At 44.1% G+C, this 25,835-nt stretch overlaps 1 protein-coding gene across 3 annotated transcripts in view; it reads right to left on the reverse strand.

Moving 5' to 3' along the window:
• Positions 1–744: 744 nt before the first annotated feature.
• Positions 745–25,835, reverse strand: part of LOC139228723 (DNA-binding protein RFX2-like) — a 108,171-nt gene continuing 83,080 nt past the window's right edge. For all 3 annotated transcript variants that reach the window (XM_070860012.1, XM_070860010.1, XM_070860011.1), the window contains exons 11-18: positions 23,407–23,519; positions 22,357–22,508; positions 19,881–19,978; positions 17,521–17,670; positions 12,280–12,488; positions 8,444–8,597; positions 6,616–6,658; positions 745–6,167 (exon numbers count right to left, since the gene is read on the reverse strand). In XM_070860012.1, the coding sequence (XP_070716113.1) occupies positions 6,022–6,167; positions 6,616–6,658; positions 8,444–8,597; positions 12,280–12,488; positions 17,521–17,670; positions 19,881–19,978; positions 22,357–22,508; positions 23,407–23,519 (1,065 nt within the window). In that variant the 3' untranslated portion in view covers positions 745–6,021. The remainder of the gene's footprint in view (positions 6,168–6,615; positions 6,659–8,443; positions 8,598–12,279; positions 12,489–17,520; positions 17,671–19,880; positions 19,979–22,356; positions 22,509–23,406; positions 23,520–25,835) is intronic.

Raw genomic sequence — 25,835 nt, forward strand, 5'->3', positions numbered from 1 at the left:
TTGAGGCAGGGGAGGAACACCAAGGCACACATCCCTCCAGTCTGAAAAACAACTATTCTATCACTACTATCTGCTTTCTGTACCGTAGCCAATTTCATTTCCACACTACCACAGTCCCTTTAATCCCCCAGGCTTCAATTTTGCTAATGTCTATTATTTATCAAACGCCTTTTGAAAGTCCATATACACAACATCCACCACACTACCCTCATCAACCTTCTCCGTTACTTCAGCAAAGAATTCAATCAACTTGGTCAAACACTATTTTTCTTTAATAAATCCATACTGGCTGTCATTTACCAACCCATATTTCCCCAAGTGTAACCTTCAGATGGAAGTTGGAAAGGAAAGATTTGCAGGGAAAGAATGAGAGAGTCTGTGGCACTATGAACAGAAAGGCCTCCTTCTGTGCTGTAAGATTCTGTGATGAAAGGAATATCGTTTGGATCTTTTACGTCCACCTGAAAGAGCTGGGGCTGAAAGACGGCACCTCCGACAGTGCAGCACTCCCTCAGTATTGCACTGGAGTGTCAGCCTAGAATTGTCTGGACTGGAACTTGAACCCACAAACTTCTGACTAAGAGGTGAGTGTGCTGACACTGGAAATGGAAAGGGAAATCAAAGTGTCTCAAGTGGATAGTTTATGAATGATGACACAAAAAACCCAGAAAGTTTCCTTAGGCGATTCTATTTGTACCAAATCTCAAAAAAGCTTTAAACCAACAGTAATAATCACAATGCACAAAATGTTAAAGAATTTCATTTTTTTACATCAATTTATACACATATTACAGATAACCCTAACCAGTTCCATCCTGCAAGTTGGACTCACCAAGGTCACTCGGTATGATAAACTACAGCTTATGAAAGGAATAAAAACAGGTAACTGGAATCACTTCCTAGTTTTACAATTAAAAAAATACACAGAATATGCAAACAGCAGAGAATCTATACATCTTAAAACAATCCCTATCCCAGTGAGACACCGCAGAATGGAGGAGTTAAAACTAATTCAGGTACCTCGTTGACCAGTTGACAACACACAGGTTTTCTTGCCTTGATAATTCAGTAATGCAATTATCATTTTACTCAGAGGCAGGAACACAGAGTAAATACACTATTCATGTAAAGGCTTTTGGTTTATAACAAAAAGACACAGGTTGCTACTGTGAGTAAAGATTACCCTAGTGCTTTATCCAGGTGTGCAATGTACATGCTTCAGTATTTAAATCATTCAATTGAGTTGTTTCCAATAAATCAAATTTCAATTTTTGGAGGTTGCATTTATATGAGACAGATTCTTATCCAATGTGAAGGCTCTATCCTGGGCACCAATGGCCCTGTGCATGGCCGAGAACTTACTGCGTGTTGGGGCAAACCGAGGGGCCCAGACCACTGTTGGGGCAAGCTGAGGGGCCCAGGCCACTGCTGGGGCAAACCGAGGTGTTCACTGTTCTCTGCTCCAGTCTCTTATTGAAATTTACTTATTTTTAGTCATATTTCAGATGGTTTGATGTCAATAAAACAAATTCCACTGAGGGGGAAATATCCGACACTGTAGGAAATCATGAGTGGAATGAATGAAATAGGAAGGGCTGACTGGTTACTATTACTGCCCACCGTATAGAGTGGTGCGCCACTCACACACTGTGCTACAGTGAGAGGTCATTCAGCCTTTCACCCAAAGTTCAGCATCATGTTAAAGGCTGCACCATCCCGGGGTGGGGGCTTGGGCATTGAAGGAGAGAAAATGATGTGGATTTGATGTAGCTATGCGCCTGTGCCACTCAGCACCCCAGGGAGTTTGCCTGTCGTGCCATGGGGTTAACAGTGGATTTCTCGGCATCACTAAACGATTATGGAAATACAGGCTTCTATTGCTCGACTCAATCTGCAAATGGAGGAAAAACAATCTCAGACTACTCAGTAAGACGCAGTGCACATTCTGGCTCTCGGGCTTAAATCCACCGGGAACAGGTTGCAGCCCGTGTGCAGTTGGCACTGAAGCTCTATCCCCATGAGTGGATGAGGTGTGTGTTTGGTCTGTGGTGGAACACATCATTGACCACACTGCGTGAAACTTTATACAACTGTTGAGCTTCAACAGCAGCCTTGGTTTGAATCTTGCAATTAAGTTCCACCTTTTAAGCTACCTGCCAGGAATCCTGCTGCAGTATAATCTTTAAATCACTTCATGCCCACAGTGGCCGCACTGTGGAAAGTTACTGAGTCGTGCCCCAAATTAGCTGCAACGCTCAAGAGCTGGCTGGAGAATCAGTAAGCTGCACTTTACAGTTGGAGGCAAAACTGCCCCAAGTACAAGTGCATCACCATGTTACACTGAAGCTGTGCATGACCTACCATCACCAGCCGCACTCCAGGTCTGACGGACAGAGTGTAGATTAGCAGGGGCAAGGCCCACAGAAGGCTCAAACTCCAGAGCATCACTGCACATGTGCAAGACCATGTACAGTGCAGGACACCGGATATAACTCTGATCATGCAGACTTGGCCCGCGTGTGGGCCACTGTACCCTGGGGTGGTATTTACTGCATTGTCACTCACAACAGCATCTCTAAATTGATAGATTTTTGTTAGGCAAGGTCTTAAGGGATACGGAACCAAGGCGGGTAAATGGAGTTGGGATAGTTAGCCATGATCTCATTGAATGGCGGAACTGGTTGGAGGGGTTGAATGACCTACTTTCGTACAACCGGAGCGGCCAGTATCGCAAAGCCCAATACACTGCACCAAGAAACCTGCTACATCAATTGAATTTAAGTTTTAAAAGGTATTGCGCACTTTTCATTGTTTGCACATTGATCATGGGCAAAGCAAGCCCTTTGCCAACTGGCTTGGGTAATTTTTGCTCTATTGTAAAACTGTGTACTACACAAAGTAAAAATTTACAACACAGAAAACTTTATCATCAGCAAAGGCAGGTAAAAAACTAAGAATGTGAGCCTGTTTTGGGAGCACTTGGGTATTACAAAATAAGATTATACATCTAAAAAATGTACATCAGTATATTTTCCAAACTTTTTTTTTTAAAAACCGAAGCAAAGAGATGAGACAAAACTATTCCCTGGAAAATGACATTGAAATGCATCTTTTCTCAGCTTCAGCGGTAAAGAATCGGTTAGAAACATTGAACATTTAAAAAGAAATTTTGGTTCAAAACAAAACTGCTGGGCTAAAAGTTCACGTGAAATCCAGTTAGACCAGTAGGTTGCAGTTAAGCCACTACAATGCACATGTCCAGAGCCCTACTCTCTACAAACAGGACGAGACCATGCTCACTATTCACCTCCAATATATTCATTTAGCTCTCCTACACCGTCACACTGAGTTCATGCACAACCTTTGGGGTTTGCAATTGCCGCTATGTCTGATTTTATGGATTTAAGAAAAGGTGAAAGGTTTATTAACTGCATTTAACACAATCAGTTAGTCATGCAGATGAACTTCACAAAATGGAATCACCATCAAGTCTCTGATGGATTCCCAGCACATTTGTTAAAATCTCATGAGTAAGTTGAGAGCAGTAAGTGAATGTCTGACGGTGGATGGCAGATTATAGGACCATTGAGAAGTTCCACATGGCAAGACTGGGCTTCATGATTCTGGTTTAAGTTCCCAGGTGCATGTGGCAACACTGCTAGTCGGTGTGAGACAAGCAGCAAGTATCGACTGAATGTGCACCAACATACAATCGCTCGCAGTCTGCAGACGGACACATGCTTCAAGATCAAGTGACAAGATTGGATCTTCACACAAACTTGGTCATTTCAAAACATTAAAACTTGCCAGTTTTGCACGTGATGTCATGATTACAACATTAAGACACTAACCAGTGATGCAACACCACCTCTCCCGCTAACTGTCTGCTGATTCCCTTGGGCAGCAAGAAAGCCTTTATTACTAGTTGGCTGCTTCACGAAAACTCATGGGCGAGAAGGTAGACAGGGAAATGACTGAAAATGTTTAACAATTACAATTATAGTAAATAAACTGAAAGTGCACTTGTGACGATAAGGTAAATTCAGTACCCTACACTCCCAGAGTATGTGTGTGCGTGTGGACACACAGCTCCACACCCTGGAGCCTGCTTCTCCAAGCAGTGCTAATCTATAAGCACAGCTTTCACTGGAGGGATGACAATCTCTGAATGTACCCTCATACAAAAATAAATTTGCCTGGAAAATGGGGACAGGGAAAAGAAAGAAACCCTTATTACTTGATCACAAAACGTGTTTGTTCATCCATTCTAAGGCAGTGCTATAGGTAAATCGGATCCACTGCCCAGGTAAGATGCTTAGGTTTTGTGGAATTGATCCAATCACAATCCAAGAATGAAGAGTGGCTGAGGAGCAGTGTACTTGGCACAAAGCTTAAACCCACACAAATGTTGGTCCCCTTCCCGAGTCCCAGTGACGTCAGCATATCTGGTCTCAATCACAGTCAGACTTTTTACTGACTAGAAATCAAAACAAAATTCCTTGCTTAAGAACAAATAAGGCTGTAGACACCAGAAGCCATGCTCTGGTCTCTCAGTCATTTTCCTTCCACTAACAAAGTACTATATCAATTTTTTTTTTAAAACTGCAATATACGACACAAAACTAGAGGGACAAGTAGACAACATACTTTTCTTAGGTTACTTTGTATATTTAGCGATTGCAATTGTAAGCAATGTTTAATGTTACTGAACCATCAGTAGCAAAAATAGGTATAAATGTCAGGTTTTAAAAGTTAGTTCACAGTCTCTGGGTCTCTGACCAGTGCAGGCACATTTCATCGAATATCCCAGTATTTTCCCTAAGGCACAGTGTAATGCATGTACTGGTATCCCTGATGCGCAAAATTGTACCATACCCCACTAAAGGCAAGCAATTACCTCATCGCTAGCTAATGTGTTGGGCAGCTAGGTTCATTTTTAACCAGAAAATGGGTGAAATAATGATCTAATAAGGCAATTTTCCCTCAGTAACAGCATGCTGAGAAATGCTGGCTTGCACGGTAAGTCCCACAGAACCAAAGTGTCTAATGTTTGAGGGTTTGGGCAAAGCTGATAGGTCAATGCAACTCACACTCAACACTCGTTGCCAACCAGAGGCAGCTGTCACTGTTGACAAGTCCATGATTCCATTTCGTCAGTCTCCCAGCCGCAGGAAATGAACTCTCCTCCTGCTAACCCTCTCCCTCCACCCACTCAACTCGTCAAGGAGCTCTGGTGACAGGACGCTGAGCCCACTTCAGGAACCAGGTTATTCCAAGTGGCCTAGCCAGGTGTGGAGCTCCACAGGCCAGTTGCAGCTCCTTGCACATGCAGAGATAAATTACATTTTTTAACAAAAGGAATCGAACCTCGCAAAGCACATTCCCAGAAAGACTGGAGCGGTACAGTCAGCTCCCGATTGTGGGGGTGGGGGTGGGGGTGACGAGACACTGGGGAGGGGAGAAAGATACAAAAACAATTATAAAAGTTAAGGTTTTCTTCTATTTACAAAAATAGAACATTGTGTGAGTTTCCTGCCATGCGTGAAATAGTGGCCAGTTAAACTCCCAGCTATCTTTGCTCTGAAGATTCATGTTTCAACACCAGTGGTTCTGCAATAATGAATAGAGCAGTACTTTGAACCAGGACTGTGAAAGCCTAAACCATTTTCATCTCAGCGGTAAAACGGTCATTGCAAAATACTTTGCTTGGACTCTGCACACTAAGCAGCTACAGCTATTTAATTCCAGTGGACAAGGACTCCTTTGGCTGATACTATTCTTCCCGCTGGATCATCACTGCCCTGATAACGTCAAAGGCCATGTCGACCACCACTGCACCCAGCCATCGAGGGCTGGAGGTGGAATACACGGGACTAACGCGTGCACCTTGTACAGTTACTTTCTGTGGTCTTAAGCAGGCCTCAGCCAAAGCCTGGAGGGTTGGGTCATTCTTCCTGACCCGGAGTCCTGGACAGATGTGTGTGTTTCGCTGGAGGCTTCGAGCGTTTCAGTCCGATCAGATTATATTGAATTCATCAGTTCCTGGTGAGCGGAGACGTCCAGCTCCTGAAGGGAATGGTTGAGGTCCACACGCTCCCGCTTGACAGGAGGCTCACTTACTCCTCTAGAATCGGTATCCACCTCACTCTCCATCCCACTCCCGTCATCTGTTCAAAAATTCATTTAAAGCAGAATCACAAAATGCCACGAACTGGACTTTGGAATGCAAGTTACATCTCCGTTCATGGGACATGGCCGATTGAGAACAAGCTACCACGCGAAAGAAAACCAATTTCCTGCCCCCTCCCCCGCACTCCCCCCATCAATGTGATAAGATAATAAACTCCCTTTCACCCTCTTCCCACCAAGACAGCATTAGGTAAGCTATTAAATGGAACTTCCATCCATTATCCAAAGTAATTGATATCCCTGGGAGCAAGGCTGACGGTTCAGATACATTTCTGAATAAATATTTAATACTTGTCTTTAGTTAAGAGGTTCAAACTACAACAGTTGCCACAGGTCTATTGTCATTATCATCGGATTTGTAGCACTGGGAATCCCCAGACCCGAAGCTCAGATACCCCAGGCAACACACGGTCAGAAAGCCCTTACCTTTCTCCATTTGTAGAGGAGATATAGAACTGAGATCACCAAACTAGGAGAAACAGAATGTACAGCATTAGCAATCTTTGGCACTCTTATCCCGATTCATTTTGCTTGGAGAATACATCACAGTTTTGCTATTAAGCTGACCAACAATTTCAGACAAATCAATCATATACATTTCCCCAGATATATATTCACCTGCCCCCAAAAATCTCTCAGAACAGATAGTTAAAAACCCAGGCCTTTGCTGAAACCTACTCAGTCATATTCAGTTCTCTTCCCCCAAATCTATCCCTGGCTCCCTCCTCGACCTCACTTGCATACTGCCCCTTGGTGACATTATCCATAGACATAGAAAATATGTGCAGGAGTAGGCCAGTCGGCCCTTCGAGCCTGCACCACCATTCAATATGATCATGGCTGATCATGCACTTCAGTACCCCATTCCTGCTTTCTCCCCATACCCCTCGATCCCTTTAGCCGTAAGGGCCACATCTAACTCCCTTTTGAATATATCTAACGAACTGGACTCAACAACTTTCTGTGGTAGAGAATTCCACAGGCTCACAACTCTGAGTGAAGAAGTTTCTTCTCATCTCGGTCCTAAATGGCTTACCCCTTATCCTTAGACTGTGACCCCTGGTTCTGGACTTCCCCAACATCGGGAACATTCTTCCTGCATCTAACCTGTCCAATCCCGTCAGAATTTTATATGTTTCTATGAGATTCCCCTCTCATTCTTCTAAATTCCAGTAAGCCTAATCGATCCAGTCTTTCTTCATATGTCAGTCCTGCCATCCCGGGAATCAGTCTGGTGAACCTTCGCTGCACTCCTTCAATAGCAAGAACGTCCTTCCTCAGATTAGGAGACCAAAACTGTACACAATATTCAAGGTGTGGCCTCACCAAGGCCCTGTACAACTGCAGTAAGACCTCCCTGCTCCTATACTCAAAATCCTCTCGCTATGAAGGCCAACATGCCATTTGCCTTCTTCACTGCCTGCTGTACCTGTATGCCAACTTTCAACGACTGATGTACCATGACACTCAGGTTCGTTGGACCTCCCCTTTTACTAATCTGTCACCAGTCAGATAATAATCTGCCTTCCTGTTTTTACCGCCAAAGTGGATAACCTCTCATTTATCTACATTATACCATATCTGCCATGTATTTGCCCACTCACCTAACCTGTCCAAGTCACCCTGCAGCTGCTTAGCATCCTCCTCACAGCTCACACTGCCACCCAGCTTAGTGTCATCTGCAAACTTGGAGATATTACACTCAATTCCTTCGTCCAAATCATTCATGGACATGGGGGCCAGCTTCCACATTACACTGATAACACCCAGCTCTACCTCCCCACCACCTCTTGGCCTTATCCCTCCCCACCCCACTGCCTCTATGCTGTCCAATATCTAGCCTCATTTCCTCCAATTAAATGTTGGAACGACTGAAGCTAATACCTTAGGTTCCTGGCACAAACCCTGTCCCTTCGTCATCAATTGCACCCTCCCTGGCCACCAACATCTCCTGCATTCCTCAAGCTCAGCCCACCTGCCACTAAAACACTCACTCATACATGGCTTCGTCACCTCCAGACTTGACTATCACAATGCTTAGCCCCTCCTAATCCTTCTTGGCTTGGTACGAGTTTCCTTCATGATTCTGGGAAGCACTTTGAGACATTTTTATGCATAATGTAAATGCAAATTAAATATTTAAAAATTAAATATTCCCCAAATAAACTGAAAAATGTATAGATTTTCTGTCCTCCATCAAAGCCAGCCGCATGCCCACACTGGTTAAAGATCACACCACTGGTCACTTGCATACCTCTCCCATCACTGCTATAGGAGTCTCGCCTGTCGCTAGGGCTACACGATGCTCCACCAGGTAAAACATGTACTCATCGTAAAGCAGCCGGATCAGGTGGAAGGAACCGAAGCTGGCAGCACTCCGCAAGGTCAGGTCACGGATCACCATGGAACTGAAACAAAAGCATTACGGGAACAACTTAACACAGACAATATAAAATACACCTGTGAACCAGCTCTCGTCACTGCAGCCTCCTTCAGGTGGAACAGGAGACACACACACACACACACACACACACACACACACACACACACACACACACAGAGGTCAACGTTTATTGGCTGCCACTGTCATTTCAAACGTAAACTCAATAGGGCAGTTTTTCTTTTCTTTCAGCTCCTCAGGCACTGAATCTTGCTGGGGTGTGGCTCCATGGGCACTCAATACTCTTGCACACTCGCCATACTTTGTGCATGTGTCCAAATGGTGCTGGCAAGCTATTCGGCTATTGGGGGGGGGGGGGGGAAGGATTTGCATCCGAGGCCAATCCTGTCCTCACCAACCATCCACACGCTTTCCAGCAACAACAACAACTTGTATTTATATAGCGCCTTTAACGCATCATAGGAGTGTTATGGGATAAAACAATTTGGCACTAGGGCAGGTGAAAGAGGTAGGTTTTAAGGGGCATCTTGAAGGAGGAAAGAGAGGTAGAGAGGCGGAGAGGTTTAGGCAGGGAGTTCCAGAGCTTGGGGCCTAGGCAACAGAAGACACGGCCAGCAATGGTTGAGCGATTATAATCTGGGATGCTCAAGAGGGCAGAATTAGAGGAGCGCAGACATCTCGGGGGGTTGAGGGGCTGAAGGAGATTACAGAGATGGGGAAGAGCTTTGAAAATAAGGATGAGAATTTTGAACTTGAGGCATTGCTTAACTGGAAGCCAATGTAGGTCAACGAACACAGGGGTGATGGGTGAACGAGACTTGGTGCGAGTTAGGATACGGGCAGCCGAGTTTTGGATCACCTCTAGTTTACATAGGGTAGAATGTGGTTGGCCAGCCAGAAGTGCATTGGAATAGTCAAGTCTAGAGGTAACAATGACATGGGTGAGGACTTCAGCAGCGGTTGAGCTGAGGCAAGGGCGGAGACGGGCAATGTTATGGAGGTGGAAATAGGCGGTCTTAGTTATGCCGTGGATATGTGGTCGTAAGCTCATTTCAGGGTCATTAGATGACCTTCCCTGCGAAGCCCAAGGGTGCTGAGGCTTCTTGCAGGGTCCCTCTGCTGCTGCCCCAGCTGTGATCAGCTGCCCAGCTCAGACTATGAACTGAACTTAGCACCTTCTTCACTGGTGAGGCTTAGAGCCACCCACACTGTTGTTTAAACATAAATTCTCATATCAGTAATATTTAAAAGATTAAAAGTTTAGAGTGAAGCAAAGCAGCATAGACAATCTCCCATAAGTTTTAAAATGATGGGAAACAAATAGGACAATGGTTTTATAATTCATATATATTTATAATTCATATACCCGCCACTATTTCAGAAAAACCCCAGCCCTGCACAAGGTAGAAAAGGCCATCCACCAGCTCAAGAACAACAAGGCAACGGGAGCGGAAGGAATCCCTGCGGAGGCACTAAAGTGTGGCGGAGAGGCACTATTGGCACAAATGCATGACCTCATCTCGCTCATCTGGAAGGAAGAGAGCATGCCGGGAGATGTCAGAGATGCAGTAATCGTGACCATCTTTTAAAAAGGCGACAAGTCCGACTGCGGCAACTACAGAGGAATCTCCATTATCAGCCACTGGGAAAGTCTTCGCTAGAGTCCTCCTCAACCGAGCTCCTCCTGGAGTCACAGTGCGGATTTCGCCACTACGGGGTACAACCGACATGATCTTTATGGTGCAACAACTGCAAGAAAAATGCAGGGAACAGCAGCAATCCTTGTACATGACCTTTTTTGACCTTACAAAGGCCTTTGACACTGTGAACCGCGAGGGATTTCACAATCTTCCTTGCTGCAATGCTCCATCTCACATTCAACAAGTTCCCCGCTGAAGTGGAACTAAACTACAGAACCAGTGGGAACCTGTTCAACCTTCGCCATCTCCAGGCCAGGTCCAAGACCATCTCAACCTCTGTCGTCGAACTACAGTACTCGGACGATGCACGTGTCTGCACACAGAGACTGACACGAGACTGACACGAGACTCCCAAAGCAAGTGCTCTATTTCGAACTCCTACATTGCAAGCAAGCCAAAGATGGGCAGAGGAAACGTTTCAAGGACACCCTCAAAGCCTCCTTGATAAAGTGCAACATCCCCACTGACACCTGGGAGTCCCTGGCCAAAGACCGCCCTAAGTGGAGGAAGTGCATCCGGGAGGGCGCTGAGCACCTCGAGTCTCGTCGCCGAGAGCATGCAGAAATCAAGCGCAGGCAGCGGAAGGAACGTGCGGCAAACCAGTCCCACCCACCCCTTCCCTCAACGACTGTCTGTCCCACCTGTGACAGGGACTGTAATTCCTATATTGGACTGTTCAGTCACCTAAGAACTCACTTTTGGAGTGGAAGCAAGTCTTCCTCGATTTCGAGGGACTGCCTATGATGACGACAACAGTTTTTTAGATATATATATTCTTTGAGACCATTGTAAAGATTTAGAATTCTTTGAGCACCAATACCAGGGACTGATTCATAAGTATCAGAGACTCACGGGCTACATAAGATATTCTCGCCCTTTCTAACCGGAGGCCGGTGCTGAAGCTAGTGACGCCACAATCTTACTTTCAAACAAAGATCCAATTGCAGGATTCTGCAACTTCTGGGTTTGAACTGTCAGAACCAAGATGCTTGGTTGACGGTGGGAAAAGGGCACATTTTCAGTGAGCAGCATTCAAACACACAAGTGCCTTTGTTCCAGAGTATTGCTTTTAGATGATCAGATCTGAACATGGAGCTCACTCAACATACCATATCATAATTACTAACATGAATTCCATTTGGGAGTAGCTGGGTGACTATACGTCACAAAGATAAGTACCTAAGAGAGGCCCATTCAGTCCATCTAGCTCACCCTATCATAGAATCCTGTGATTCCTCTCCCTACAGTGTCTGATTGCCTCTTGAATGACTCCAGTTTTGCCTCCATTACTCTACCTGTAGACCATTTCAGGTATCAATCACTCTGAAGGTGGTCTTCCTGGCTTCAGCCCGAACCTCTTTTTTTACCAGTTCGTACCAAGTTCCCTTGCCCTGTAGTTATGATTTAATTTGAAATAATGTGCACGATTAACCATTTCAATTCCATTTGCATTATTATCCCAAGGTCTCCTCTCATTCGGCTCCTTTCGAAGCTGGAGAGGCCAAGTTGTTCGACCTTCGCCTCATAATTCAGTCCTCCGGCACTGGGAATCCGCTCCATGGCTTCTCTACACTTCCAGGGCTTCTATATCTCCCTTATGCCTCGGTAATTAGAATTGAACACAGTATTCAAGATACAGCCTGACTAGAGCACCATGCAGCTTCAGTACGATGGCCTGACTTAGTCCACTGATCTGGCAATAAGACTCAGCATATTGTTTACTCTCTTAATTGCTGCACTGCAGTGACTGAGCATGTTCTGTTGAGCTCTCAGACCTTTTTCAGTCTCTTCCCTAGAGTTCAACAATATTAAGTATGTCCTCCCATCTTTTTCTTCCAATGTATAGCAGGTTTTCACCTGCCATGGTTCTGCCTACTTGAAAATATTGTCCAGGTCATTCAGCAATTTTTCAGCTACCTCAGGGGACTCCACTGTTCCACTAGCTTAGCACAAAGAGCTCAGAAGGGATGCAACTGTCAGCTTACAAACCTGTAGAAGGACCATTTTAGCAGGAATTGGCGGGCAGCCTTGGGGAAGCTGGGGCTGCCTTCGTGGGGCTTCAGGACCTGATTCACTACGTTATCAAGCCAGGACGCCCACTCGTCGAGGGAGCTCTGCTGCTGTAGAGTCATCTTAAAATCCTGTTCCAGTCGTTGCACCATTCCCTCCTCACACTGACAAACCCACGATGCTTGCTCCTGTTATAACAAAACCAGGGAATGATAATCGGCCTGAATTACATTTGCTATATTACTTACATATCTTTAGTAGTGTTGGCACCAACCCCTTTCACCTCATAGGAATATATTTATTTTGTTCTCTTATTTTTGAAGGGTTCCACTAGTCGGTTGACTAGTTTGCTAACTTTTCTGCCCAGTTAATTTGGGTATGACCCTTTGCCCTTTTCCAATCCAGCACCGTGACCTTTAGACTCTTCATTTTCCTTCTCTGTTCTTACGCTGACCCTAACTATACTGGGATCACTATTTCCTAATTGATCTCCCACTTCATTTCCAAGAACTAAATCAAACAATGGTCCTTATCTTATCAGGCTAGGCACAGACTGATCGTGGAAGCAGTGCTGGATTCTAAATGTGTTCTCCACTGTGCTTACAAGCATTACCTTTATCCCAGTGCATCTTGGGCGAGTTAGAAACACCCATTATTGCCACATTTTTTACATATCTCTCTGAACTACCTGAAGATCTCCCCTCTATCCCACCTCCATTGTAGAATAGTATTTTTATCTGTATGGATTGTGTCTTAACACCCTCTTACATTCCAGTGCTGCGATAGAACCCTTCAACATTTCCACCCCAACCCTGACACCCCTCCCCAAATCTCCTGAAAATATTACAACCAGGCGTATTAAGTTCACAGATATGTCCAAACACAAGCTATGCCTTGGTTATAACTACTAGATCACATTCCTCCATCGTTATTAAGTTTCTAAATCTCCAGTTCTGTTTGGAGTGTTTTGTGCATGCCACACCCCGATTAATCCTGATTCCAGGTTTTGCAATCTTGACCCTTATTCTATTTCCAGGTTTTCTCATTTAGATGTTTTTGCTAATACAGGTACTTGCTCCTTGTGAAACAGTAGTTTTAACTCTCGCTACCTCAATCTCTGACCAGAAATGGCTTCATCTTTCTCTTCATTCACAGCAAAATAAATCCCATACCGCAAGATTCTGCTTCTCAGAGAAATATATTTAAAAAAAAACAGCAAGGGCTTTGTTAGTAAATGTGCTGCTGTTGTGGTACTACAGCTCACATACATCACTACATACAGGTCAGAAAGTTCCGAGTGTAATCGCGGATTATCCTGAGTTAGCCCATCTCCACTGCAGCAGTCGCTGGCCTGAGTGAACTTAAAGCTGAACCAGAAGAAAACAATCAGTGTGCTACTGATCACGGCCAAGTGAAAGTATATATGTGCGTAGATGTGGGGTAAGAGCAAGATCAGGCTCAACTGTGATATTGCTGTTAAAATTTGTAGAAACTGAAATGTAACCGTGTGTGTAAATGAATGGGGGAGTGTCCAGGTGAACAAGAGCTTGTTTTCCCTAGTTGTGTGGGGAAGGCTGGATGGACCATTAGGTCTTTTCCTGTCCGTCATTGTCCGCATATACATGCAACTACAGACCTCTACGAATGATGCACAAGTAATCTGACAAACCCCCATCACTCAGGCCACTGAGGGGGTTGACTTATGAGGAAAGGTTGAGTAGGTTGGGTCTCTACTCATTGGAGTTCAGAAGAATGAGAGGTGATCTTAGCGAAACGTATAAGATTATGAGGGGGCTTGACAAGGTGGATGCAGGGAGGATGTTTCCACTGATGGGGGAAGACTAGAACTAGGGGGCATAATCTTAGAATAAGGGGCCGCCCATTTAAAACTGAGATGGGGAGAAATTTCTTCTCTCTGAGCGTTGTGGATCTATGGAATTCGTTGCCTCAGAGAGCTGTGGAAGCTGGGACATTGACTAAATTTCAGCCAGAAATAGACAGTTCTTAAACGATGTGGGAATAAGGGGTTATGGAGAGCGGGCAGGGAAGTGGAGCTGAGTCCATGATCGGATCGGCCATGATTGTATTAAATGGCGGAACAGGCTCGAGGGGCCGCATGGCCTACTCCTGCTCCTATTTTTTATGTTCTTATGTTCACTGCAAATCAGCTTTATCTAATATATTAGAAGCATAAGCAAAAACAGCAATAGATAAATCAGTGCTCCTCACTTAGCTTAAAGAAGCTGTTACAAAACAATAAAGTGTCTAGAATCTCTCTTGGGTCTTGAAGTCACACTGAGTTTGAGCCAACATCTGTGATGTGAATCTTGTATATAGAGCTACCCAATGGCCAAGCTAGTTAGCTCAATAAGGGGCCCCAACTATAATCCGCTTTGCTCTGAAATCCAAATTGAGCAAAGGGAGGAGCTCTTGCAGAAAGTAAAGGAGACATTTTAAGCTTCTCACTATACAGCCAAGCTAGTAACTCCCGGGAAGAAATATTAAAATATAGAATCTCTTCTGAGTTGAAAGAATTCCGATGACCAATCTGTCATGGGTCATCTCTCCTCTCGCAGACACCGACAATCTGGATTCTCTGCCAAGCAGCAGGAAGGAGGCGAGAAACTGTGGAAACATCCCAGGAGAGGAGGGGAGGGTAAAACAAGAGGGAAATTAGGAAAAAGTAATCCGAGAAGCAGCAGTTAATTAGTGCCTTTAACAATAAGTTGCATTTATCAAGTGTCTTTAATGTCGAAAAACATTGCTAAGCATTTCATAGAGGGGAAAGCATGGAACAGATGGCGAGATGTGGTGGGAGAGATAACCTGGTCGGAAAATGGATTTCAAGGCGTCTTTTCAAGGCCGGGAGAAAAATAGATAGGCAATGGGGTTTAAGCAGGGAATTTAAAAGAATGGGACTGAGATGACTGAAGGAGCAGCCAATTATAGTCTGGGAGGGAGAGAAAGGAGATGCATAGATATGTGTGTGTGAATGATGTCACCGAGGCCAGCAGGTGCATGAGGAAGAGGAAGGGGCCCCAAGGATCCTTGGGAAACTCTGAAGGTGACTGCAGGGCTGGGTGGGGAAAAAAAATGTTACTGGAGATCCACTGGCTACTTTGGGACAAGTGAGAGTGGAACCATGCAAGTGCAGTCCAACCAGGCTGCACAATGGAGGAGAACAGCATGGTCACCTGTGTCGAAAGCTGTGCAGAGATTGGAGAGCACCAGGAGGGATAATGCATAGTGGTTGCTGTCAGAGGATATTGTTTCTGATTTTGGCCAGGGTGTTTTTAGCACTCAGATGGGCAGAAGCCGGATTGAAAGAATTCAAACAGTGAGTTTTGAAAGAGATGGGCAAACAGCTGGCAGCTGACATGGTCAAGGACCTTAGACTGAAAAGGGAGGCTAGAGATAAGAGACATTTGGGGGGGGGGGGGGGTGGTGTCAAGAGTAGGCTTTTGAAGGAGAGCGGTATTAAGCATGGATGCCAGTAGAGAATATTGGGCAGTCAAAGAATTAGGTGGGGAGGGGATTGAGGGAGCAGGTGCTGGGTGCCATGAAGAGTTGACCTTGGAGGAGATAGGGATAGATGGTAGAGAATCTACAAATGAGGGTATGAGAAATAGGGTGAGCAAGTGCAGCCAGCAGCAGGTAGCTGGCAGAGGTAGCTGGATGGATTGCCTCGAACTGTAGAAATCCATGAAGGTTTGTATTTGGTGTTGGAGATGAGGATAGAAAGGTGGGGAAAGGGACTGACGAAGAGATGATGCAAAGTAATTATAGACAGGTAATTATAGACCGGTTAGCCGGACATCAGTAGTGGGGGGAAATGTTGGAATCAATCATTAAGGATGAAATAGAGGCGCATTTGGAAAGCAGGACAGGATCGGTCCAAGTCAGCATGGATTTATGAAAGGGAAATCATGCTTGACAAATCTACAATTTTTTGAGGATGTAACGAGCAGAGTGGACAAGAGAGAACCAGTGGAGGTGGTGTATTTGGACTTTCAAAGGGCTTTTGACAAGGTCCCACACAAGAGATTGGTGTGCAAAGTCAAAGCGCATGGTATTGGGGGTAATGTACTGACGTGGATAGAGAACTGGTTGGCAGACAGGAAGCAGAGAGTCGGGATAAACAGGTCCTTTTCAGAATGGCAGGCAGTGACTAGTGGAGTGCCGCAGGGCTCAGTACTGGGACCCCAGCTCTTTACAATATACATTAACAATTTGGATGAAGGAATTGAGTGCAATATCTCCAAGTTTGCAAATGACACTAAACTGGGTGGCGGTGTGAGCTGTGAGGAGGACGCCAAGAGGCCGCAAGGTGACTTGGACAGGTTAGGAGAGTGGGCAAATGCATGGCAGATGCAGTATAATGTGGATAAATATGAGGTTATCCATTTTGGGGGCAAAAACACGAAGGTAGAATATTATCTGAATGGCGGCAGATTAGAAAAAGGGGAGGTGCAACAAGACCTGGGTGCCATGGTCCATCAGTCATTGAAGGTTGGCATGCAGGTACAACAGGTGAAGACGGCAAATGGTATGTTGGCCTTCATAGCTAGGGGATTTGAGTATAGGAGCAGTGAGGTCTTGCTGCAGTTGTACAGGGCCTTAGTGAGGCCTCACCTGGAATATGGTGCTCAGGTTTGGTCTCCTAATCTGAGGAAGGACGTTCTTGCTATTGAGGGAGTGCAGCGAAGGTTCACCAGTCTAATTACAGGGATGGCTGGACTGTCATATGAGGAGAGACTGGATCAACTGGGCCTTTATTCACTGGAGTTTAGAAGGATGAGAGGGGATCTCATAGAAACGTATAAGATTCTGACGGGACTGGACAGGTTAGATGCGGGAAGAATGTTCCCGATGTTGGGGAAGTCCAGAACAAGGGGACATAGTCTTAGGATAAGGGGTAGGCCATTTAGGACTGAGATGAGGAGAAACTTCTTCACTCAGAGAGTTGTTAACCTGTGGAATTCCCTGCCGCAGAGAGTTGTTGATGCCAGTTCATTGGATATATTCAAGAGGGAGTTAGATATGGCCCTTACAGCTAAGGGGATCAAGGGGTATGGAGAGAAAGCAGGAAAGGGGTACTGAGGGAATGATCAGCCATGATCTTATTGAATGGTGGTGCAGGCTCGAAGGGCCGAATGGCCTGCTCCTGCACCTATTTTCTATGTTTCTATGTAAAGTAACAGCCTCGCTGGGAGATCTCACCTGTACATTAGCAAAGTCCACACGGTTGAGGTCACTGAGCATCTGGTTGATTTGTGATGTGTTCTGTAGCACAGCTCTGGCAGCCTGGGCGAGGTGGTTCAGGGACGTGTACCTGCGCAATGTTTGGGCAAAGGCACTAACTACTCCCACCTTCAAAAACACAATAAAGCAATCAGTCAGTCAGCAAATTACTGCTCACAGTGCATCACATCCACACTCCCCAACACCCACATATCACAATCCTCATACCATATCCTCAGCTGGACAAAACAAGTTTCAAATAAACTCAGTTAATGGCCAATAAAGGCACAGTGAGTGAAGTCCATGCAAGTAATTTAGTTCCATGAGAATGAGCTATCAACAAGATAATATTATGGATGTTCAATGTGTACTTTCCAGATAAAAGGAGTTGATGGCTTTGTTCCTCAATAATGCTGATGGATTAAACAGCTTTAATTACAGGCCAATTGCATCGAAGGTAGTTACACTTTCTGCACTGCTATTTAAAAAAAAGACTTGGTCAGTACCTCCTCCCAAAATCAATAATTAAATGGGCAAATAATTTTATTCTCACCATTTAAATGGCTAATAGAGAAACTTTAGTTCATATAACTAGTGTTACAAATGTGGGGTTTTCTCCAACTAGTCTATTGGGTTCAGAATCGTTGGCCTCTCCTGTAAGTGGACCCAGTGTCCCCTACGATCAGGGGTTTATCTTTACTGCCCATACGATACTGTGCCCAAGGACCGCAACAATGACTTTGGATAATATAAACTCACATGTTCCACCACTTGCACTTTTCCAATCTTCTAAAACCCGTCTGATATACATTTTAGTGGGACAGAACCAAATATAAATCAACAGGCTGATGATGTATGTCATAAGCAGTGAAAGAGTAAAAGTTAAAATAAATCTCACCTTATTTTCATGGCAGTCCTTGTAACATGGCAAATAACAAAGTTCCCAACTCTGTCTGTTAGTGGCCTAAACGCACTCTTTAAATTGGAAAACTCTCAAATGGGTGGGGCCTGAAATTAGAGTACCCTCACTCTCTCTAGGGCTGGTTTCTGACAGCCCAAAACAGGCTGCCTATGCATTTTCCCATGTCCTTTCTGTGTTCGGCAAAATGCCAACAGACTGACGACCGACCCTCCTCCCCAGGTCGGTGTCCAGGGCTTGGCTAGCTGAACTGCCAATCAAATCAAATATCCACCCTCCTGCTGAGCTCAAGTGAGCAGGGCCGTTGCAACACCTCGTGTGAACGTATATTGCAATGTTTTTAGTAAACCGCCTTCGTTACAAGTAATCTGAATTGATGCTGTGTCTGAATTCTAAACCACATCCCCAGCAATGGCTGTTCTGTAGATTTAATCCATTGCAAGATAAGTTTAGTTCAATAAAAATACACCTAAATCCTTCCATGGACAAGCAGCTACAAATCTTGAAACGTGACAAAAGGACAAACGTTAACATTTTATTTTATTTAAGAGTACAGCTCTGAAGAATACAAAGACCTGAACAGCCCTGGACAACAATGTCAAAGTTCAAGGAGCCCACAAGGAACCTTTTAATTTTCTTGTATTTTTTTTTATATAAAGTGTGAAAGTTCAGCCTTCCTTTCATAGAAATATAGAAACATAGAAAATAGGAGAAATAGTAGGCCATTCGGCCCGTCGAGCCTGCATCACCATTCAATATGATCATGGCTGATCCTCTATCTCAACACCATATTCCTGCTTTATCTCCATACCCCTTGATGCCTTTTGTTTCTGGAAATCTATTTATCTCCCTCTTAAATATATTCAATGACTTGGCCTCCACAGCCTTCTGTGATAGAGAATACCACAGGTTCACCACCCTCAGTGAAAAAAATTCTCATCTCGGTCCTAAATTTCCTACCCCATATCCTGAGACTGTGACCCCTTGTTCTAGACTTCCCAGCCAGGAGAAACATCCTCCCTGCATCCAGTCTGTCCAACCCCGTCAGAATTTTATACATTTCAATGAGATCCCCTCTCATTCTTCTAAACTTTCCTCAGTCTTTCCACAACGCAATCTCAGTATCACCCAACCATTCCTTCCCAACCTACCTTCTCATTTATGTTCCCAGTGTTGTCTATAACCTTGGCCGTTCACCTTATTTTCCCACAGCAACAGGGTCCACGTTGATTACAGTAAAGCAGAATTAGAAAGGAAAAATACAAGGACCCATTTGGTTTTGAATATTAACTCAAACCCTTGAAATCAATTAAAAAATTGTATTCAGTTTCATTCCATGAAAATCAATCTGACTGGGTGAACTTGGCGAGAACTGTTTGAATGGCGAGTTTGCTGGATTAAAGATCAAACGAAGTCTCACCTTGGTCCGAACCATCTGTTGAGGGAAGCCGTTCATCGCACTCATCAGCCACGCCTCCAGACTTTTGGCAAAATTCCGAATAGCTTGGGTCAAGGCACCTGAAGAAATACCAAGAATGAATGGCATACCTGATGGGGCTGGGCGAGAAGATGCTGTGCTACCTCAAGCTTTCCCCCTCCAGCCCTCGTCACTCAGCTCGACAGGTACGTGAGCAGGGGCTTGGGAACAGGGAAGGCGGCTCCCTCCTCCCCAGCAGTGAGCTCTATAGAGGCAATGACCGAGTCTGGGAACATGGCAATAGGGAACAGTGTTGGGCACAGGGAGTGCTGGGAGCGCAGGTGAAGGGAAATAAAGAGAAGAATGTGGATAGGAAGAAAGTACTTGCGTTCATGCAGCGCTTTTTATGACCTCAGGATGTCCCAAAGCGCTTCACAGCTAATGATGTACTTTAGAAGTGTAGTCACTGTTGTAATGTAGGAAATGCGACAGCCAACCTACACACAGCAAGCTCTCTCAAACAGCAATGGGATATTGAAGGAATCATCTGTTCGTAGATATTGATTGAGGGATAAATATTGACCAGGACACTGGGGAGAACACTCCTGCTCTCCTTCAAAATTGCGTCACAAGATCTTTCACATCCACCTGTTTAATATCTCATCCGAAATGTAGCACCTTGGATAGTGCAGCACTCCCTCAGTGCTACACTGGAGTGTCAGTCTACATTTTGTGCTCAAGTCTCTGATTATTTGCCATTAGCTAGTGTTTGTTATGAGGATTGTGTGTGCATTTGCTGTTTCAGATATTGTATAATTAAGCATTTCCAGTTCTCTGTACTACAATCATGTAGCCAGCTTTGGGTCAACCAACACAATTGTTGTATGAGGAGGCCCTAAATCACAATGAGCTATTTAATCGAAGATCTGCACCCAGGGTCAGCTATTGTATCAAATCTAAAGATTGGGACACTACAGGGAAGGTGGGGGCATGTGGTACTCCACAGACTGTGGAATACAGCATTAAACACATTTACATTCTCTAAAATGTAGCAAATCCAGTTTAAAAAAAAAAGGCAGGCAGACCGGGGGTAGGGGAGAGACAGCGAGTGACGAAGCGGAACTTGCACTATAGCACCACTAGTGGAGGGAGGCCTGTAACTGCACCATGAGAGGCCGAGTGTGTCGTCAAGATGTTGCCGTATGATTTTTCCATTTTAAAATGTTGGGCTAGGGTTTTGGCGTCAAAATGTGTTGGCAAAGTTCAAATTGCGACACAGAAAGCAAACTTATGTGGACAAGAAATCATGGGTATGGCTGTGAAATAAAGTTATGAGTGGTTTGTCTGTGAAGTTCTGGTCAGTGTGGTCATCATCATCATGATAATGATGTGGGAATATTTGGATCAGATTTTGGTAGCATGGTGCAAAACTGATTTAATCTAGTAAGCAGATTACTGCAAGTCAGGTAATTGTTCACCCATAGGGACACATCTCTAAGGCCAGAGTATACATGTCACTGGACTAGTAATCAAAGCAAAGGACCAATAATCCAGAGAGCTCGAGTTCAAATTCCACCATGGCAGTTTGAGAATTTGAATTTCATTGATTAACAGATTTTAAAAAAATGTAAGTGACCATGACCAAGATGTCAAGGCCTTGGAGAGAGTCATGGGGAGATTTACTAGAATGGTACCAGGGTTGAGGGACTTCAGTTATGTGGATAGACTGGAGAAACTGGGCTTGTTCTCCTTAAAGCGGAGAAGGTTAAGGGGAGATTTAATAGTGGTGTTCAAAATCAGGAGGGATTTTGATGGAGAAAACAAAATCAGTTCCAGTGGTAGGTGGGTCATGATCAGAGGTCACAGATTTTAAATAATTGACAAAAGAACAAGGGGGTGAGGGAGGGGAGATGAGGAGACTTTTATTTTAAGTGCAGCAATTTGTTATGATCTGGAATGCACTGCTTGAAAGGGCGGTGGAAGCAGATTTAATAATAATTTTCAAAAGGGAATTGGCTATATACATGAAAAGGAGAAATTTGCAGGGCTATGGAGAAAGAGTAGGGGAGTGGGACTAATCGTATAGCTCTAATAAAGAGCCGTCACATGCTACAAAGGGCCAAATGGCCTCCTTCAATGCTGTAGGAGTCTATGAAACGGTCAGATTCTCATAAAAACCCAACTGGTTCACTCATGTCCTTTAGGGAAGGAAATGTGCCATCCTTACCCGGTCTGGCTAATATAGGGCTCCAGGCCTACACCAACATGGTTGACTCTTAACTGCTTTCTGAAGGGGCCTAGCAAGCCACTCAGTTGTTTTACCACCTTCTCTGGGCAACTAGGAATGGGCAATAAATACCGGTCTTGCCAGCAATGCCCATAATCACAGAATGATTTTTTAATACCTCATAACGTGCCAGCTGCTTGAGGCGAGGGCGTGAATACAGAAGTACAAGAGCAATAATCACGAGCTACTCACTGGGGACGGGTCGCAGCACGTCTGGGATAAGAATTTCCACCAGCGCCTGGTACAGCACGTGATCACAGTTCCGCATCCATTTAATGATGGGCTCAAACTTACAGAGGTTGATGAGTTTGTCTTTGGGGAAAATGGCCTCACTTTCCTCCTCACTGCACAACAATGACAAACACAAAGGAACTTCACAACCAACATAGTAAGTAAAAACTCAACAGCATGTGTTGCTGGCTGAGCTCGACCCATTTATCCCACTCTGCTGCAGATCTGTTCAACACTTATGTGCAGATACTATTTCTTACCAGTAAGAAGCAGTAGCAAAGTTTGAAATCAAACATTGAGCATTAGACAACTGGCAGTTAAAATTAACACTATAAATAGCAGCAATACAATACATTCCTCAGAAAGGTAAAAAACTTCTAATTCCTTCTCGGATTCCCTTCTTAATCACTGACACACTTTCTTCCTCCAGCCAGGACTGTATCCTTAGGTACAGCAGGGAATCAGTAAGGGCAAGTGCAACCTGAACTTTTTTTTAAATTAAAGTTTCAAATCAACCCTTTGTGTCTCAGCCTAGTCATTTATGTAAGTACTCTCCCACGAGAAGTAGTAATTCCTGACAGCACCACTGGATTCTGTGAGCAACCTGCAACCCTGCTATAATTGGGGGTGACATCCTTAGCACTCCTGGACATCAATCAATCATAAACCATTCAACACTGTCTGAATACACAGCAGTATGGCAAGAGCCAGCACACAGCTCTCACCTCCAGAAGAAAGCAAGGCTCAGCCTCAGACCCTATTCCTCCCCCCATACCACTCCATGTACAACCCAGCCCATCCACCCCTCGTCCCAGGAATGCATGCTGTCAAACTGCATTCCATGAATTTCCTATTATTAAAATTTGTGGATAATCGTCAGCAGCACACCAGGTTTTGCCAATATACGCTCCCGGAGGGGAGGCTATGTCAGGAGCTCACGTTTGGAAGACCAGCCCTCCCAGTTTGGTCAAATAATCAATGGATTGTTGCAAAGTTTTGTAATATTCTTACCTCACTGAAGTGACAGAAGCACCATCACCAGGCGAGGGAGTCGAATGCCAAAATGTCTGCCAAAGTTTTTCAATATAGTGAAACTGAAGGTTTATTACAACATCCAGCATTGCCTGTAAGGGAAACCATTCAGGAGTTATCGAAGGTGGGATAGGTAATTAAAACTACATTCAGGAAAATGCACAGCAAACTATGGCAGTGGGTTTTTAGAAAACAGGAGCAGCTTCTTATCTAGATTGCTAACAATGCAAAGAAATAAAAATGAACATTTACTCATGATGATAAAACTAAGTTGCTCTACCAAATGCAACCACGATTGTAAATATGGACATTCTGATTCTGATCATCAGTTCATTGCTCTATCACAATATACATACAAACTACCCTTTACCCAAGTTGTAACGGAAATAAACATTTCTCTATGGTTTTGTATGTTAAAAAGCTTGGGCTGAAAATGGAGGCAAAGCACAAAATGGTGGACAAGAGACATTCTGTCTGAGAATCAGAAAAGATAGATCGTAAATAGAGTGATTATAAATTAGATGATGAAAGATTATGAGTGGGACAGCAATGTGACTACAAATCTATTAAAATGGAGGCAGCAACTTGAGTCTAGTCTTGTGCAAGTTGAAATTACCTCCTTGTTTTTATATTCTGCCTCTAGACATAAAACCAAGGATTCCATTCACCTTATGGCATTAAACGTTTATACGGCCAGTTTTGATGATCTGTGTATCTGCAAAGCCCCTTTCCCTGCAGCTGCAAAACATCTTACCACTTCAGATGGATTCTCTTTTCCTGTTCTTACTTTCAAAATGTATTATTTCACATTAGCTTACATTGAACTGCATCTGCTACTTATCTGCCCATCTGAGCATTCTGCGATCTTTCATAATTCTGGTCACAACTGTAATATGTTATTTCCAATTGTGGGAAGATAGTCTAAAATATCACAGGCCATTACTCATCATCTACCCATCACATTGTAAAGACTGAACAGTTTGTTTGCTTGGGTTCTTCAAAAATATTACTTTACTTAAAAAGATCAGGGATACATGCCTATCTCTGGCTGCTGGTCTTTAGTTCTGGCAAAGACACATTGGATTCATTATTCCACATGTAACATATCATTCCAAGAAATACTTGGGTAGACACTTGGGAATATGATATTATAGCTATTACAGAGACATGGTTAAAAGAGGGGCAGGTATGGCAGCTTAACATTCCTGATTACTGGATTTTTAGATGGGATAGAGAGGGGGATAAAAAGGTATAGGGGTCATGATATTGATTAAAGAAACTATTGCAGCTATGAGGAGGGATGATATGTTAGCGAGATCATCAAATGAGGCCGTATGGGTCAAACTGAAAAACACTGCCGGGTGCGTGTACTATAGACCCCCAAACAGTCAGAAGGAGATAGAAGAGCAACTATGTAGGCAAATTTCTGAGAAGTGCAAAAACTATAGGGCAGTAATAGTAGGGGATTTCAACTATCCTAATATTAACTGGGACAACATTAGTGTGAAGAGTATAGCGGGTGCAGAATTCCTAAAATGCATTCAAGAGAACTTTTTTTTAGCCAACATGTAGCAAGCCCAACATGGGAAGGGGCGGTTCTAGATTTAATTTTAGGGAATGAAGCTGGGCAGGTGGAAGGGGTATCAGTGGGAGAGCATTTAGGTGCAAATCTCCATAATTCAGTTAGATTTAAGGTAGTTATGGAAAAGGACAAGGTTAGACCAGGAATAAAAGTTCTAAATTGGGGAAAAGCCAACTTTACTAAGTTAAGAGGTGATTTAGCCACAGTGGACTGGAAACAGCTACTTGAAGGTAAATCAGTGTCAGAGCAGTGGGAGGCATTCAAGGAGATCTGCAGGGTTCAGGCTAAATATGAGCCCTTAAAGAAAAAGGGTAGAACTAACAAATCTAGAGCCTCCTGGATGTCTAGGGATATACAGGGTAGGATAAAGAAAAAAAGCTCGTCAGATACCGAGGGATAAATACTGCAGAATCTCTCGAGTATAGAAAGTGCAAGGGGTGAGATCAAAAGGGATATTAGGAAAGCACAGAGAGCATTAAAAATTCTTGGCAAGTAAAATCAAGGAGAACCCAAAGATGTTTTATAAATATATTAAGAGCAAGAGCATAACTAAAGAAAGGGTAGGGCCTATTAGAGATCACAGGGGTCATCTATGTGTGGAGGCGGAAGAAGTGGGTTCTTAATGAATACTTTGCGTCTGTTTTCACAAAAGAGAGGGGCAATGCAGACATTGCTATCGAGGAAGAGAAGTGTGAAATATTAGATGAAATAAACATACTGAGAGGGGAGGTATTAAGGGGCTTAGCAGCTTTGAAAGTGACTAAGTCTCCAGGCCTGGATGAAATGTATCCCAGGCTATTAAGTGAAGCAAAAGATGAAATAGCAG

Source organism: Pristiophorus japonicus, chromosome 18, assembly GCF_044704955.1.
Source record: "Pristiophorus japonicus isolate sPriJap1 chromosome 18, sPriJap1.hap1, whole genome shotgun sequence".
NCBI lineage: Eukaryota > Metazoa > Chordata > Chondrichthyes > Pristiophoridae > Pristiophorus > Pristiophorus japonicus.